Source organism: Brachycentrus maculatus, unplaced genomic scaffold (genome assembly GCF_059751285.1).
Source record: "Brachycentrus maculatus isolate JH-2025_06_01 unplaced genomic scaffold, ASM5975128v1 h1tg000700l, whole genome shotgun sequence".
Taxonomy (NCBI): Eukaryota; Metazoa; Arthropoda; class Insecta; order Trichoptera; family Brachycentridae; genus Brachycentrus; species Brachycentrus maculatus.
Window position 1 is genome coordinate 38,146 of NW_028281432.1, and position 15,785 is coordinate 53,930.

The window sequence follows — 15,785 nt, forward strand, 5'->3', positions numbered from 1 at the left end:
CAGGTGACCCGAGAGCTACAAGGCGCGCTCCGATTGGTCGGCCGACCGGAGCCGAACATTGCCGACTAATAGCGCGTCGGAAGCGCACGAACGCGAACCCGATCCGAGCTCAGTGTGTTTTTGACGTCGATAAGTGCAGTTGTGATTCTCGGGGGCTAGGACCGTGTCGGTTTTACTGTTAATACGCGTGAAATATTGTGTGTTTAATTAAAAGTTTTTAGTATTTTAATTGAATATGTTAAATATGAGTATTGCTGCACTGATACAAGCTGCAGAGTATATCGAGAAACGAGATAGAGGTGAGTTATCGGGGCATTCTTTGTCGTTGATTTCTACACGTCAACATGGCCCCCGTCTATTTTTGTGATGCAAGAATCAGCTGATTTTGACGGGCTCGTGGTATTTTTGCTTGCAGAAGCCGAGCATGGATACGCTTTATCCCACCCGATTCCGGATGATCTCAGGAGCGTTGTCAAGAGGCCCAAGTCGAAAAAATCACAGGGAAGCAGGTGAGACAGCTTATTAAGTACCTACCCTTCGTTTGACATTTCTTTTTTTAACTATTTAATTTTTAAGTGAAAATAACGCTATGAGGTCATTACTCCACTCTTTTTAATAATAAAATATTTTAAATGATTTTCGTCAATAATTGAAACATGTTTCTTTGTTACAAAGTTAGGGAAGCTTCCGCTACCAACCCTGGTTCGCCGGGGAAGTTTTATTCTAGTGAGAGTGAAAGTTATAAAGTTATAAAGTTTTTTTTCCAACCCAACGTTAATACTTCAACCGTCGTAATTATACCTTTGATAATAATGTGATATTTCCATTTTTTCAGGACGAGTCACAATGAATTGGAAAAGAATAGGTGAGTTTTGAACAAGCGTAAAACGTGTATCAAAGTGGCGTTCGTTGTTTTGTGTTACATGTGAAAATACGACGAATTAGTCTTTGCAATTTGTGTTTAAGTGGTTTAATGATCAAATCAGTGATTTTGTAAAATTGCGCAAATCTGTGGAGGTATTCCTCGCCGGGCCAGTGCAGTGGCGTTTAATCCGAGTTCGGCCCGCGGGCTGGAGCCCAGTTCGGCCCCGGTGACCCTGACCGTCAAAAACTCTTAAAAACGTAACAATGGGTCTAGTGTAGGAAGTGCGTACTGGGCGTGGTTGCCCGTGAACAAACATGCTCCGTAAATCACGACCAGAGATTGAGAATTCTGTGTGCGTGGAACTCTGTCACTCTTCTGCTGCCCTGATAACGCGCGGGACGCGAAGGTGATCAGAGTGGAAGAATCAGACGCCAGGATCGTCTTTTCAGTCTACAGCCGGCTTGATATAATATCTGTAAATGTAAATACACTGGCCAACAGTTCACAACTATTATTTTGTAACTGGCATGAAAATACCTAATCTTTATGCACTTTGCATAGAAGAATTAAAAAACGAAAGCAAAAAAAATATAGCACGTCAGATTTTTTAATTACGGATATTTTTAATTCATATTAAATTTATTATTGACTAAAGTTTATGTCATTATTTATATATAAATAACGATATAATGCTATCGTATTCAATATAAATAACTTTATATATTTCCAATGTTACTCCATAATTATCAATGCTTTTTTTGAATCCCTTAGACCTTAGACTAAAGCATGTCTAGATACCATCCACTATTACGGTTTCAACGTATGGGGTCCATACAAACAATAATATGACTGTAACATCAAAACTTGACGTGATACAAGCTTGTCACACACCATATAGACTTTGAATAAGATCGATTAACTAAGTCCAAATCAGTCGTCAAAATTTCAGTTACAAAATCATTGTTGGCCAGTGATATTTATCGTCGCGTTACGCTTTTCGGTTATAAGCCCTTTGTTCGTATTCTTTGCCGGTGACCCTTCGGTAAAGAAGGATCTAAATAATCGTCAATTAAAAAGCTCTCTAGGTATATTCGGCGTAGGGGAGCTTTGTTCGCCTTCGGTAATGTTGCGTATACTACTTCTCCCGAGCGCTACGGTGACCCTCCCTACGCGCTACCCTTGTTCTTAGTACCGAGGCACTAAAGTGTGCGATCTGTAAAATAATTCGAATATTTGTTATCCTTTCACGCGGTTCATCGACTTGTAGGGTTTATCTTGCAACTGCTGCTAGGTCCGTGCCCCGGTATAAACTTTAAACCGCGTTAACAACATTTTAGTGTGTTTAAATACTTGGATTATCTCCAATCATAGGAGTAATTTATCATGTTATTTTTGACATCTCAGCATAGGTGAAAATTCTAGTGATTTATGTACAATGTTTTAAAATTGGATCATATATATAGAACTTCCAAGAATTTGAGTAGTGTGGCTGTCATGGGTAGAATTGGTGAATGATACACTTGTGTAAAGTAATCACTTAAACTAGCATATGACGGTCGTTAGCCCCGCAAATGTTCTTCATCTATAATATGTTGAGGTGTCAAAAAATAATAAACCGCGTTATTAAACAAAATCGTAGCTATCCTTTTTGTTCTTTTAATAGTGTGAATAATACAATAAGTCATAATGGCGTCGATTGAATAGAAAAAAACCTAAGTTCTCTAGGTGTATCCGTGCATATTACGTAGTCGGACGGAGCGGTACCAGGGAGGTATAATACGGCAGCAGAGCACTCGGCGCGGCAACACCGCACCGCGGGCCGTGTTTTGTTATTGACTCGTGCTCCAATCAGTCTGCCATCCGCCATCCCTGTCGCCCTGGCCTTTTTTTTTGTTAAACGTAAAACACATCATCACGAGGGTCATAGATTCCTATTATCAATCCCGAATTCACTCAATCCTTCTCATCGGGACGCGTTGTACAAAATAGATAATCAAATTGATCAGAACGCTACGCTATAAGCAAATTTCCGGCTTATTATATTCGTATTAAAATAATAATAACGGCTTAAATATATTGAGAATTAGTTTCTGCAATTTTCATTGCACTGGCAATGATTATACTGGATTCCACTTAAGACAGTCAAGTGTTAATAGGATTTTCACATTTGCGCAATATTAAATAGTGCGAACTGCAGTTAGGAGGCCTCGCTTACAATGTAATGTTTCAAATAATGAAGGACCGATGTACTAAGATGCATACATTACATGTATATATCGAATAGGTTTACTTGTACCACACATGGTATCGAATATGTAGACGTGTTTTTCATTTTACAAATGAAATGTAACGATCTCCACTCACGCCGATTTATTTTCAGATCTACACAACTTTACAAATAAATTGTAAGTTTTTTAATGTATTTGAAATCTACTCGAAAACAACATTACTTATCACGTCGAAACGTGCCATTAATTTTGTCTCTATCCACTCAACTTCCAATACTGAGCGCAACATAAACCTGTTTAAAAGTCCGTCGCCGACTTGCTGTTTATTAGGAAGATTAGTGCTGGAGCATTGTTGTATAATTAATATAATAATGCGTTATTTAATACGCGAAATAGACATACTTAAACATGAGGTGTGTATAATAACGCGAATAGGCATTACAACCCGTATAATGAGTGGATATTTGAAAGTACAATAGCCTTAGTCTAACTAGTTTTACATATTTTACGTGAACAATTTAATCCGGAATTGTAATAAAATACATAATATTACTTGTTCGCTTATTCTTTGAAATGTATCCACGTAAAAAGTATGTGTATCTTGTATACCTACGGCGATTCTTATAATTACAACACATTATGCTCGTATATCGCTTTTTATAATACCATTTTATGGAGGTGTATATTGAGTAATAAAAAAAGGGAAAAGGTAATAAATAAAATTACGAATTAACGTATTCTCTTATGGGAATTGAAGGCGACGCGAACAATACCATCTAGTTATATTGCCACGAATTTTAATTGCGCGTTTTAGATTTTTGGATTTATAATTACCGTGTGTTTGGTTTTGCATTAATGTAGATTAAGTTTTTGATTTATATCGGTACGAAAATCCCGTGGGTTGGCACTGAAATCGAATAAATACCTTTCGGTATCGCGATATACATGAATATTAGCTATTACTATTACGTATGTGCGTTTGATTAATGCGTCAAGTTGCCCAAGGAGGTGGCCAACGTTTCACCGGTTAATTAGATATATTTTATTCCGACCATAATTTATTACCCATAACTTACGTTATTTATTATGTAGACCATGGGTCGGCAACCTTTTGTTGTAAAAGGGCCAAATATTTTTCATGGGGATCAGTGCGGGCCGCACTTGCAGTAGGTATACATACAATATTTATGTACAAATATTTTAGTTTTAAAAATAAAACGCCAAGTGTATATTTTAACGACATTTATTGTATTTAATAAAATCAACGAGATTCCCTTCGCTCCCTTTCTCGCTTCCCTTCACTCGATTGTGTATAATATCGTCCGTCATGTGCGTTGCGGCGAGAATCTCGCGGGCCGCACCAAGATGTCTCGCGGGCCGCAGGTTGCCGACCCATGATGTAGACTATGTTTTATCCAGTAGCCAGCAACCACAATGGCAGGAATATTATAATAATTATACCGTATTTTATCCGTGTTTGGTGTGCACTTGTGGGCGATATTTGATATCGGACTCTCTACGACTAGTCGCGACTCCCAGTTACAATAATAATTACACATGTACACGTTGGAATTAATAGTAGTCTGTCGTTCATGTTGCGTATTCGAATTTAGTCGAAAATAAATACTATCTACTATGAATTATGAGTGAAGTTATACTGCACAGTTACACCGACCGAGACATTAATTTGATATTTTATATTCTCAATATTATTAATATTTAAAGCATTTACTTTGTGGTTAGTCATTTTTACTTATGTATTTTTTTACAAAAATGTTAATAAAATTAGTATATAACTCACCGAGATTTTTACGTCTACCGGTTTCGAGACGTACCCGTCTCTTCGTCAGGACAATCACTAACACAGCATGCAAACAATACTACCCTTCACCACCATAGCACCATTTACACACTCAAAACTACACAAAATGTCTAACACATGCGATTTTTGGTCGACCCGAAGACCAACATGCACTATAGTTTTCAATACAGACATGCGTTACGAGCCGAGGTTAAACGTATATTAGGAGGATATATTATTTTTATACGAGGATATTTTATACCTGCTTCGTGGCACAATAAAATCAGACAACAAGAGTGTAATGCGTTAAAATACAGTTTATATATCTGCATAATTCGGATTTCGTTTATGTTTTATGTAAACCATTTTTTATCGTATTATTTAACCTACTTTTAAGATGGCCGCTATTTCGGTTTTTGCCACAGTTGAAAGTCTATCGGCTGAACTTCGATATCTTTGCGGTTCTTGTATAGTTATGTTTTGAACCGTATGGAAGTAGTCGGCGAGCAGTTTTGAGGCCGTAATTTGTCACATGTTTGACATCGGCTCTTGTTACAAATTGTTGTTATGTTTCGAACTGTATGCAAGTGCAGTTTTGAGGCCGTTTTTTGTCACATGTTTGACATCGATTCTTGTTATGAATAATTGTTATTATGTTTTGAACCGTATGGAAATAGTCAGCAAGGAGTTTTGAGGCCGTATTTTGTCACATCTTTGATATCCGTTCTTGTTACAAATTGTTGTTATGTTTCGAACTGTATGGAAGTAGTCGGAGAGCAGTTTTGAGGCCGTATTTTGTCACATGTTTGACATCGATTCTTGTTATGAATAATTGTTATTATGTTTTGAACCGTATGGAAGTAGTCGGCGAGCAGTTTTGAGGCCATATTTTGTCACATGTTTAACATCGATTCTTGTTGCGAATTGTTGTTTTGTTTCGAACCGTATGGAAGTAGTCGGAGAGCAGTTTTGAGGCCGTATTTTGTCACATGTTTGACATTGAATCTTGTTACGAATTGTTGTCATGTTTCGAACTGTATGGAAGTTGTCAGCGAGGAGTTTTGAGGCCGTAATTTGTCACATGTTTGACATCGGTTCTTGTTACAAATTGTTGTTATGTTTCGAAGCGTATGGAAGTAGTCGGAGAGCAGTTTTGAGGCCGTATTTTGTCACATGTTAGATATCGGCAGCCGATTGAACGAAATAAATTTAGCGGCCAATATTCTGTCACGGGTCGGAGTTACACGGAGAGTGGTACAGTGCAAATCAATATTCTCGGTTTGGGAGCTCTACTGCAGTCAGATAACTCTCTCGGGTATATTTTTGGCTATAATTACTGCCATAGCTAACGAGTTTCTCTCACCTCTGCGATAATATTCGACATTAACCGTATCCGTTTTTATGGCGGCCTTGAGGGTTCGCTCGAGCTGCATTCATTACGTATTTATAGCGCCTAATGTTTTTAGAACTCGGGTTACGTGATTATTGCCCACTCTCCGTTCATGCGTTATATCGATAAGTAACACTCAAATTCCTTACAAAACATTTTTTTTTGTAATTGATCGAAAAAACACACGGCATTGAGAAAAATAAATGTATGTTTATCAATTGAACATGCCGTCTTGTATTTTAAGAAAAAAATATTTGCGTAGCGTGTTGAAAACACTTTCTAAGTAAATACCCCGTCAAGCGTATTTTCCCCAGAATTTTAGTTAAAGCATCGCAACGTTTTGAGCATTTTCTTAGATATTTTTTTTATCATAGACTCTTTTATGTGTATTTTGAATGAGTACTATATGTATTTTGGTTTATTGAATTAAATGGGTCCGAAAAAGTCCATTAAAAATAGTTTACCGTAAATCAAATAACACTAACGTACAATATTACAATTCAAAACAGATCTAATGCGTGGAAGTGAAACATGGAGTTGGCAAAAGAAGGATGAAAGTAGACTGAATGCAGTCGAAATGCGATCTCTCAGAAGAATGTGCGACAAAACGATGTATGATAGATGTACGAATAGTGAAATAAGGAAGTAATGCAAAGCTGAGATAAGCATTATCGATAAAATTAAGAAAGGTGTGTTGAGATGGTTTGGACATGTAGAACGAATGAGTGAGGAAAGAACGGTAAAACAAATTTATGAGGCGAATGTTAGCGGGAAAAGAAGCAGAGGAAGACCGAGAAAAACATGGCACGATCAGGTATGCCAAATACTTGAAAGTGGTCAGGTTAGGAGTCGTAACAATCGGTGGGTATGTATGAGAAGATGCATGAACGTGGAAGAGGCGAAGAATGTTTGCAAGGACAGAGTGGTGTGGCGCTCTATTCTCTCTGCCTACCCCTGCGGGGAAGCGGCGTGATGGTTAGTTAGTTAGTTAGTTTCAAAACAGATCTTTTTTTTCATATCATAAATATCAAAAGCTATGAAAGACAAAGAAAAAGGTTTTTTCAGATTGTAGAACATAGTAATTTGATGAAATTTACGAATATTGATTGATATAAAGTATTAATGGATTCAATATTTTATATCAATCAAAATTTGTCACAAAGTTTTTGTCTTATTTATAAATTTATTTGTCTTATTCTTCTCGTCATATTTTCTAAATAAGATACCACTAAACCTGATCGATCTTAATGCCCTATTGCCTCATCAATTTTTGTCAACTGCATACCTTCTTTCGCACATTTTGTTTCCAATTTAAATCTTTCCTTGTTATACGGTATTGAACTGCATCATTGATTCGTTGCCTCAAAATTTGACCCGAGAAAACTCTGAGATTCTGACGTGGCAATAACCTCCGAAGGTCGACTCGCAACCGCGTGGTCTGGCGTGGCAACAAGCCCCCGAAGTTCGACTTGCAACCGCGTGGTATTCTGGTGTGGTAACAAGCCCCCGAAAGTCGATTCGAAACTGAGATATACTGACGTGGCAACAAGCCCTTGAAGGTCGACTCGCAACCGCGTGGTATTCTGGCGTGGCAACAAGCCCCCGAAGTTCGACTTGCAACCGCGTGGTATTCTGGTGTGGTAACAAGCCCCCGAAAGTCGATTCGAAACTGAGATATACTGACGTGGCAACAAGCCCTTGAATGTCGACTCGCAACCGCATGGTATTCTGGCGTGGCAACAAGCCCCCAAAGTTCGACTCGCAACTGCGTGGGATTCTGGCGTGGCAACAAGCCCCCGAAGGTCGGCTCGCAACTGCGTGGGATTCTGGCGTGGCAACAAGCCCCCGAAGGTCGGCTCGTAACCGCGTGGTATGAGTAATCAGTGGTCACGATCTCTCTGCTGGCGGTGGTTCTCCCTTGGCGACCGCGACCGTGGCAATATTATCGCCTCGTATGTTGGAAATCGGCCGCCGACTATCTAAACGGTAGCCATTATCGTAATATAATCCATTGTTATATTTTTAACAGCTCTGACATCACTAGATAAGTACATACCTATAGCGGAATCACACGGCTCGGATATTGTTCGTGCATAATGACGACTACTTGGCAGCTAAACCAACTTCGAGTTTCTATAGTATGTGCGCGTTTTATACCATTTAAGGTACAGATACACATGCTACTAATTTAGCACGCTTATGATCATACATAAAACGAGCATGCTCTCTATCCGCGTACATTTCCTTGAAAGGTGTGTTGAGATGGTTTAGGCACGTGAATCGTATGAGTTAAGAAAGTAAAGTACAACAAATTTATGAGGCGAATGTCGTTGGTAATAGAAGCGGAGGAAGACAGAGAAAAACGTGGCATGATCAAGTATTTTAAATACTTGAAAGTGCTCAAGGTCAGGAGTCAGAATATTCCGCGAGTTAAATAAAAAAAGGTGTGTTTAGATGGTCGGGCATGTGATTCGTATGAGTTAAGAAAGAATAATAGAACAAATTATGAGGTGAATGTGGTTGGTAAAAGAAGCACAGGAAGTCAGAGGAGAACTTGGCATGATCGAGTAATTTAAATACTTGAAAGTGGTCAAGGTCAGGAGTCTGAATAATCTGCGGGTACGTAAGGGGAGACTAACTATGTAACCACCACGAATGCCATGCCCATCTTTCATTTGCCAACAATCTTCGCCTCTTCCACATTCATTACTTATTCATTTTTTTAGATTTTTTTTTAGGAAAATCGTGCGTGTTTCGCGGGAGCCATGTGTGACGGGAGTCACGTGAGACGTGTTAACACGGTCGAGGAAAGCATGATTAAAAAATACGGTAGATATGTACATATGTTACATCTGAATGTAATGGAAGCCTACAGCGCGACACGAAGATTTATTTCAATTCATATTTCAACCGCCGCAAATCCAAATTGATCGGCTGGGCTAGCCGTGGATGAGTTCCTTTTTTTTACGGGTTGATTAATATATTTACCGGATATTGTAAGGGCGCTTGTGCACTACACGGAATTTTACTGTCCGGCAGTTCGTTTTTTTTATTTTTTATTAAATCAATGCGACTATGACAGTTTAGCGTGATCGAACTTACGCGCACCGTGATCGCCCACCGATCGAGCGCACCGATCAAGGGCAAGTCGCTCACTCCTTTCAAGAACGTCATAAATCAAAAATCGTCAATTTTTGGTTGTGCATGTTTTCGGAATTCCCAGAAAATGTACTATATCCCAGCAAAAGAGACATATTTTTAACTTAATATTTACCCGCTACAGGGCAGAAAATGTTGGTTTTGCAATTTGAAGAAAAGGTATTGTTTAATTTTTTAAATAAATATACTAAATATTTTTCAAATGGAAAAAAAAACCTTCAGGTTTTACCTTAAAAGATCTGTTGCACAGTAAAATGTTCAATAAGTGGCTTGATGTTTATTTTTAATACATTGTGTTATATTTTTAAACTTTAAAAACGATCTCCTGAAAAATCATGTTTTTTTTTTGTGACGTTCTTGAAAGGAGTGAGCGAAGTGTCCAAGCCAATCATCCGTTTTTTCATGTTAACCGGACGGTAATATTCCGTATAGTACACAAGGAGCGTAAGTGTACAGTGTGCGAGGGAAAATATTATTCGGCTTGGCAAATGGCCTGTCCGAAGTGGTTGTTCTTGTTTCTAATAGCATTCCAATCAACGTCAATCTCTCGGAGTATAATACCTCCCCCTTTTGCCGCCCTTGGCCGTCAGTCAACCTTCATCTCAACACTTTCGTTTCATTTTTTCCACGTCACAAATTACGTAATTATATCTCCCTCCATCCCCCCCCCTACCCTCGTCTCCCGCTGACTTACGGGAAGTAGGAAGTAGGAAACAACAATTTATAACAATAATCCATCACTAAAGGATTCTCTGGATGAAGGAAATCGTTGTTTTCGCAGTTTGTTCCAGACCGGTCGCTGTGTACCTGTGAAACTGACTGGACTATTATAATCTGATTTTTAAATTAATTATATATTTTTTTCAAAACCGGTAGATATAAAAATCTCAGTGGTTATATACAATATTACTAACATTTTTGGAAAATAAATAAAAATGTAAAAATGACTAACCACGAAGTAAATGCTTTAAATATTAATAATATTAAATTTAATTAATTAATTTGTGAAATACCACTATTTCAGTATGTGATATACTATTTAATATAATAAAATAACAACTTATAGCCTTTTCCATATAAATTTATGTGGAAAAAACTATATACGTAGTAGTTGTCTTATTATTATATAAAATGCAGTTCCATCAAGAAATGTCAGTACAAAACTTAATGATATAAAAAATAATTTTATGCTTAAATATTTAAATCAAACACTGATTTGTGTCTACTTAAATGTTCATTCTATTTTTAAAACATAAAATAAATAAAAATCTGTTATAATTGTTTCGCCTTCTTAGGTCATTTTTAAACTAATGACAATAAAACCTGTTAGATTGAACACCACTAGTGCAGTGATGTAGTTTGAAAATGCCTTATAAAATTGCGAAACAATTGTCACAGAATTTTTATTTTTCAGTTTTAAAAACAAAATAAACCTTTTAGTAGACTAAAATCAATATATAATATAAATAAAACCCTTATCTGCACCCAATGGTGCATAGGGCACTGCATCATATAAACGCAGTATTATTTTGATCGTTTACACATGAAGGAAAGGTGATCAGCCCTCCGCTTCAGGTACCAGTCCAGGGTAATATTAAATAAATATTACAGTGAAAAAATTACTTATATTTATTTTACCCCCCTTGGGAATCGAACCCGGGACCTCCAGAACGGTAGCCGAGCGTGCTGACCATTACACTACGGAGGCGGACGAGGTGGACTAAAATCAATGTTTGATTTAATTATTTAATGTATAAATATGGAGCTCTACAAAATAAACACTAAGTCAATAAATAAATACATGTTATGCCTTTATCAAGCGATGTAAACTTTATTTTAAAAAAATGTTTCCAATAACTTACATAAAAAAATAAAATAAAACCTATACTCGTATATTTAACCAAGTAAACCCGGAACTTTGTTCTGAATGTTATCCGCCATCCGTTGTACGTTTATTTAACTAAATAACACGTTACCTTACATTAACAACTATTGAAACTATTCAGTAACCCGCATTTGTGTAATAATTGCATGTCATTAATTGGCTTGACTCTGGCCAATATCTGTACCCGACGGATTCTCCAGTTCTTTGGACACGTTGCGCGTGGCAACGGGGATAGCCTGGAACGACTAGTTGTGATCGGTAGCCTGGAGGGAAAGAGAGGGAGAGGAAGATCCCCACCGATGGACCGATGAAATTAAGGCAGCAGCAGGCACTTCAGAGGTTGGTGCGCTACGTGCAGCGCAGTCAAGGGATAACTGGAGAAGAGTCATTGCTTCTGCAAGGGTCACAACCCTCAGCAATGAGGAATAAGACGGAGAAGAAGAAGAATTGTTTTAAAGCTCAGTGGCACACTGTGTTGCGTAATGTTACGATTAGTTATTATATACAAGTTTGCACACCTTTGTTCCGACCACTACTTCACCAGTTTCCTCGGTCTTGTCGTGCCTCAAAGGACACCAGATTGATCGTTGTTAACAGTTTAAATCAGAGAATACCTGGAAACTAACTCATCACGATATGCGAACGTAGAATATCCTTACCCGCCAAGATATGGCGGCTGGTATACCGATGGGTTGACTGCCCAGCGAAGTCATATTGCTCGCAAAGTTTTAATTGAACCTTTCCGTATTCTATTTTTGTATAAAACTCGGCTTTCAAAGGTAGAGCCGTGCCTCGAAAACTGTAAAATACCATATTAATTTTTGACACCTCAACATAGATGAAGAAGAATATGAAAGTCTGGGCATTTACGGGGCTTACGACCGTCATATGATGGTTTAAGTGATCACTTTAAACACGTGTAACGTTCACCAATTCTACCCATGATTGACAACCATACTAATCAAATTTTTGGAAGCTTATATATATGATCAAAATTTGATACGTTGTACATGAATAACTATAATTTTTACTAGAGACATCTATTGGTGAGTTGAAGAAGCTTTTTAATTCAGCAGAAATGTAAAATACTAGTTTTGAACTTGGATTGTTACAAGGCGCTTTTACTGTTTTCCTTGCATTTTTGGACTAAGTAGAGTCTACTTAGTCCATAAATGCAAAAAAAAACGTACTACAAAATAATTTCCCTTACTGTGTTTTAAATTTGGACAGCCGAAAAGTGTAGCTATCTAGAATTCCATTCTTTCAAGTAATGGATCATTCTCATGATGTGTTGTTATTGGCTAATAAATTAATATGAAAAATCACAAGACTATCGGTAACATTTTTATTGAAATCTGTAGACAAGTAAGGGAGATATGAAGGTTTATGCTTTAGATATTTTACTAAAACGAAAAAACACTGCTATACGCCATCAAATTTTACGCCATCGGGTGTGTTATGGGGCGTATCCCTTTATGTATCTGCTTTATAGAGCTGTAATAGTAGTGGTGTGGATTCGTTTTTGTGACGTCATTCGTTACCAACTTATGAAAATAACGTTTTTACTAGGCGAATTTTGCAAAAGAAAATGATGAATGAAAATATTGATTATGGTCGGTTTTTATAAACACAAAACGAGTCTTACACAATCTTTTAAAGGTTGAGAATATTAAATATTGATTATACCCTATTCCGTCGGACATTATGTATACCCACTGTTCATACTCGTTTAAAAACACGCTATATCAGTTAACGATAATATTAATACGTTCCGAGGGTTGAATATTCAAGAATATTATAAGAACTAAATTGAAAGGGGTGAGCTATCTGGCTTTTTTTGTAGATGTGTTTTTAACGTTGCATTGGATTATTTGTCAGGAAGTAACTCTTTATTTTTGGTGACTTAAATTACTTTTTTTGTGATGGTTAGCGTGTTCAGCTACCGCGCTAGAGGTCCTGGATTCAATTTTCAGGGGGGGGGAGGTGAAAATAAATGAGATCGATTCTACACTCTAATATTTATGTAATATTACCCTGGACGGATCCCTGAAGTGCAGTGAGTGATCACCTTGCCTTCGTGTAAGTAACGATCAAGATAACAAAACTGCGTTAATGCGATGCAGTGCCCTATGCACCATTGGTTGCGGATAAGGGTAAAAGAAAAAGAGGATTTACTTTTAGAGGAATAAAATAAGTTATAAATACTTTTTTCATTAACAAAACTCGTTAAAGCAACTTTCGATATTTACATCATAAAATATTGATATTTTTATTTAAACAAAATTATAACCATACATTATTATGGTATGTTGTATTGATTCCTTTATTTGAACCAATCTTTTATTTTTTTCTATCAAAAACTTTTTTCGTAAAGGTTAAGTGCAGCGAAGCCTCATTATTAGAAGCTTATCTCCTGGCGCTTTCACAATACGAGAATAATGATGGTCTTATTTTCAACAAAAAAATATAATACCACAAAATAAATATAAATGATGACTTCAAGTGCTTATTTTCTGTCTGCAGTGATTTATTTTTTTTACTTTATAAAATAAAACAACTTTGTTTTTAACCACCTTTTTATTGGTACATTTTTGGTTTCCACAGGAACCTTGTCATCATCAGGGTTAAACATGTACATATTTAACCTTGATTGGAGAAAAAAATGTACTAGTAAAAAAGTGGTTAAAAACAAAGTTGTTTTATTTTATAAAGTGTATAAGATTACAATAAAAAATATTTATAAAATTAAAAACAAAATACGAGTGATTTAGTTAAGGAAATAGTCGCCATATATATATATATATATATATATATATTTGAAATTTTTCAATTGAGGGTATCAGAAACAAATAGAGTACGCTATTTCGATTCTAACTACGTTTTATAAATGTCACATACGAAAGCTAACTTGCAGTAAGGAATTAACGTAAAGTAGATCGTAGTGAATTGTTTGAAAACACGCGGTATAAACAACAATGAAAATTTTCATTTGCAAACGCGAGTGTATTAGTAGACAGGTTGCTATTCTTGACTGTCTTTTAACTATGGGGATCCTTTGTACTAACTATTGTGCAATGGTATTAGCCATCATGCTTGTGTGCGTGTAGGTTTACCAATACTTGTGAAACGCCCGTCCCTTTTATTCTCACTCCGCTTCAAACGGAGTCGAATGAGAAACAAATACGATCCGAAATTCGTTTTGAGTATTGTACGTCGCTAGCGGCGACGAGTCTTTGATTAATGTGCCAGTCGGATTATATTAATACGTACGCCGGCGTTAGCAGTGCCAAACGTGATACCAAATATGCCATTAGTATAGCTGTATTGTAACGAAGCCTTTTATATACCTCATTGCATTCAATATATTCCAAATGAGGTTATGGTTAATAGATTTCTAGGGACATCCTTTATAATGTCGTTAACCTGCTGTACTTGACAGAGCACACTTTTTTTTTCATTCCATCGATTTTTCACTTTTTAAACACAGTAGCAACCCTTGACGTTGAGTAACCGGCTCGTCGAAAGGGTCGAGAGTTTCAAGTTTTGGGAGTGTAACTAAAAACTATATAACTAAAAAAGGTAGCCTTCAAAAGGAACTAGGAGTGCGATTTGGACTTAACAGTATGAGGGCTGTTTGGAGATCGGATCTATACTCGGTGAAGACCAAATGCCGCCTATACAATGCCTGCATTGCTCCTATTATCTTATACGGCTGTGAAACATGGTACCTTACAAGGGCGCAGAGCAGCCGTGTACTTTGCTTTGTGAATAGGTGTCTGTGAAGAATTTTCGGCGTGCGGTGGTTTGACTTTGTCCGGAATGAAAGATAAGGCGTAGGACGCAGCAAATCTTGGTCACAGCTGTCGTCAAAAAAAGGCGATTCAGTTGGCTTGGCCATGTACTCCGCATGTCTCCCGAGAGCCTTAATCAAGCTTGCCTCTTTTACAAGGCATCAGGTTCGCGCCGCCCAGGACGACTACTGCCGACAATTCGTCAGCAGTTCTGGTTAGAACTTCGGGAGGATGCAAAGGAGCTGGCAGCCGACAGAAAAGCTTGGAGACAGTTTGTGGACTTCATATTCTCCACATAGGGAGCGGATATGGTTTAAATAATAATGTAAATGTTCTAGAGTTAACGTAGTTCTCTGGTGTATTTATGTATCGACTTACACAAAAGCACCGTCAGTTTACGGTTCGAAGGACCTAGAAACGGGGGTGGTATTCAAAAGAACCTGGAGGATTTAAATAATGACCTACTTAATCGTTCGTACTATTCCTTTATGGTACACATAACCTAGGTCTCGATTACCCGGATTTATGTTCAAAGCTCGGAATTCTCATTAGAAGGCTTACCCAAACCATAAATACGCTCCCGAGCGCAATGAATTTAATTTACTGAAATTGATACCTATAAAATGTATCGTTACTGTATTTTTTTACACTGATATATTTGTTTAT

The 15,785-nt window shown here is 37.3% G+C and overlaps 1 protein-coding gene across 3 annotated transcripts in view; it reads left to right on the forward strand.

Annotated features, from left to right (window-relative positions):
• Nucleotides 1-54: 54 nt before the first annotated feature.
• The window catches only part of LOC148300524 (max dimerization protein 1-like), a 235,217-nt gene continuing 219,486 nt past the window's right edge, over nt 55-15,785 (forward strand). For 2 of the 3 annotated variants that reach the window (XM_088274660.1, XM_088274659.1), the window contains exons 1-3: nt 55-299; nt 416-509; nt 836-865. In XM_088274660.1, coding sequence (XP_088130786.1) covers nt 236-299; nt 416-509; nt 836-865 — 188 coding nt within the window. In that variant the 5' untranslated portion in view covers nt 55-235. The remainder of the gene's footprint in view (nt 300-415; nt 510-835; nt 866-15,785) is intronic. The other variant, XM_088274658.1, reaches the window with a different exon arrangement.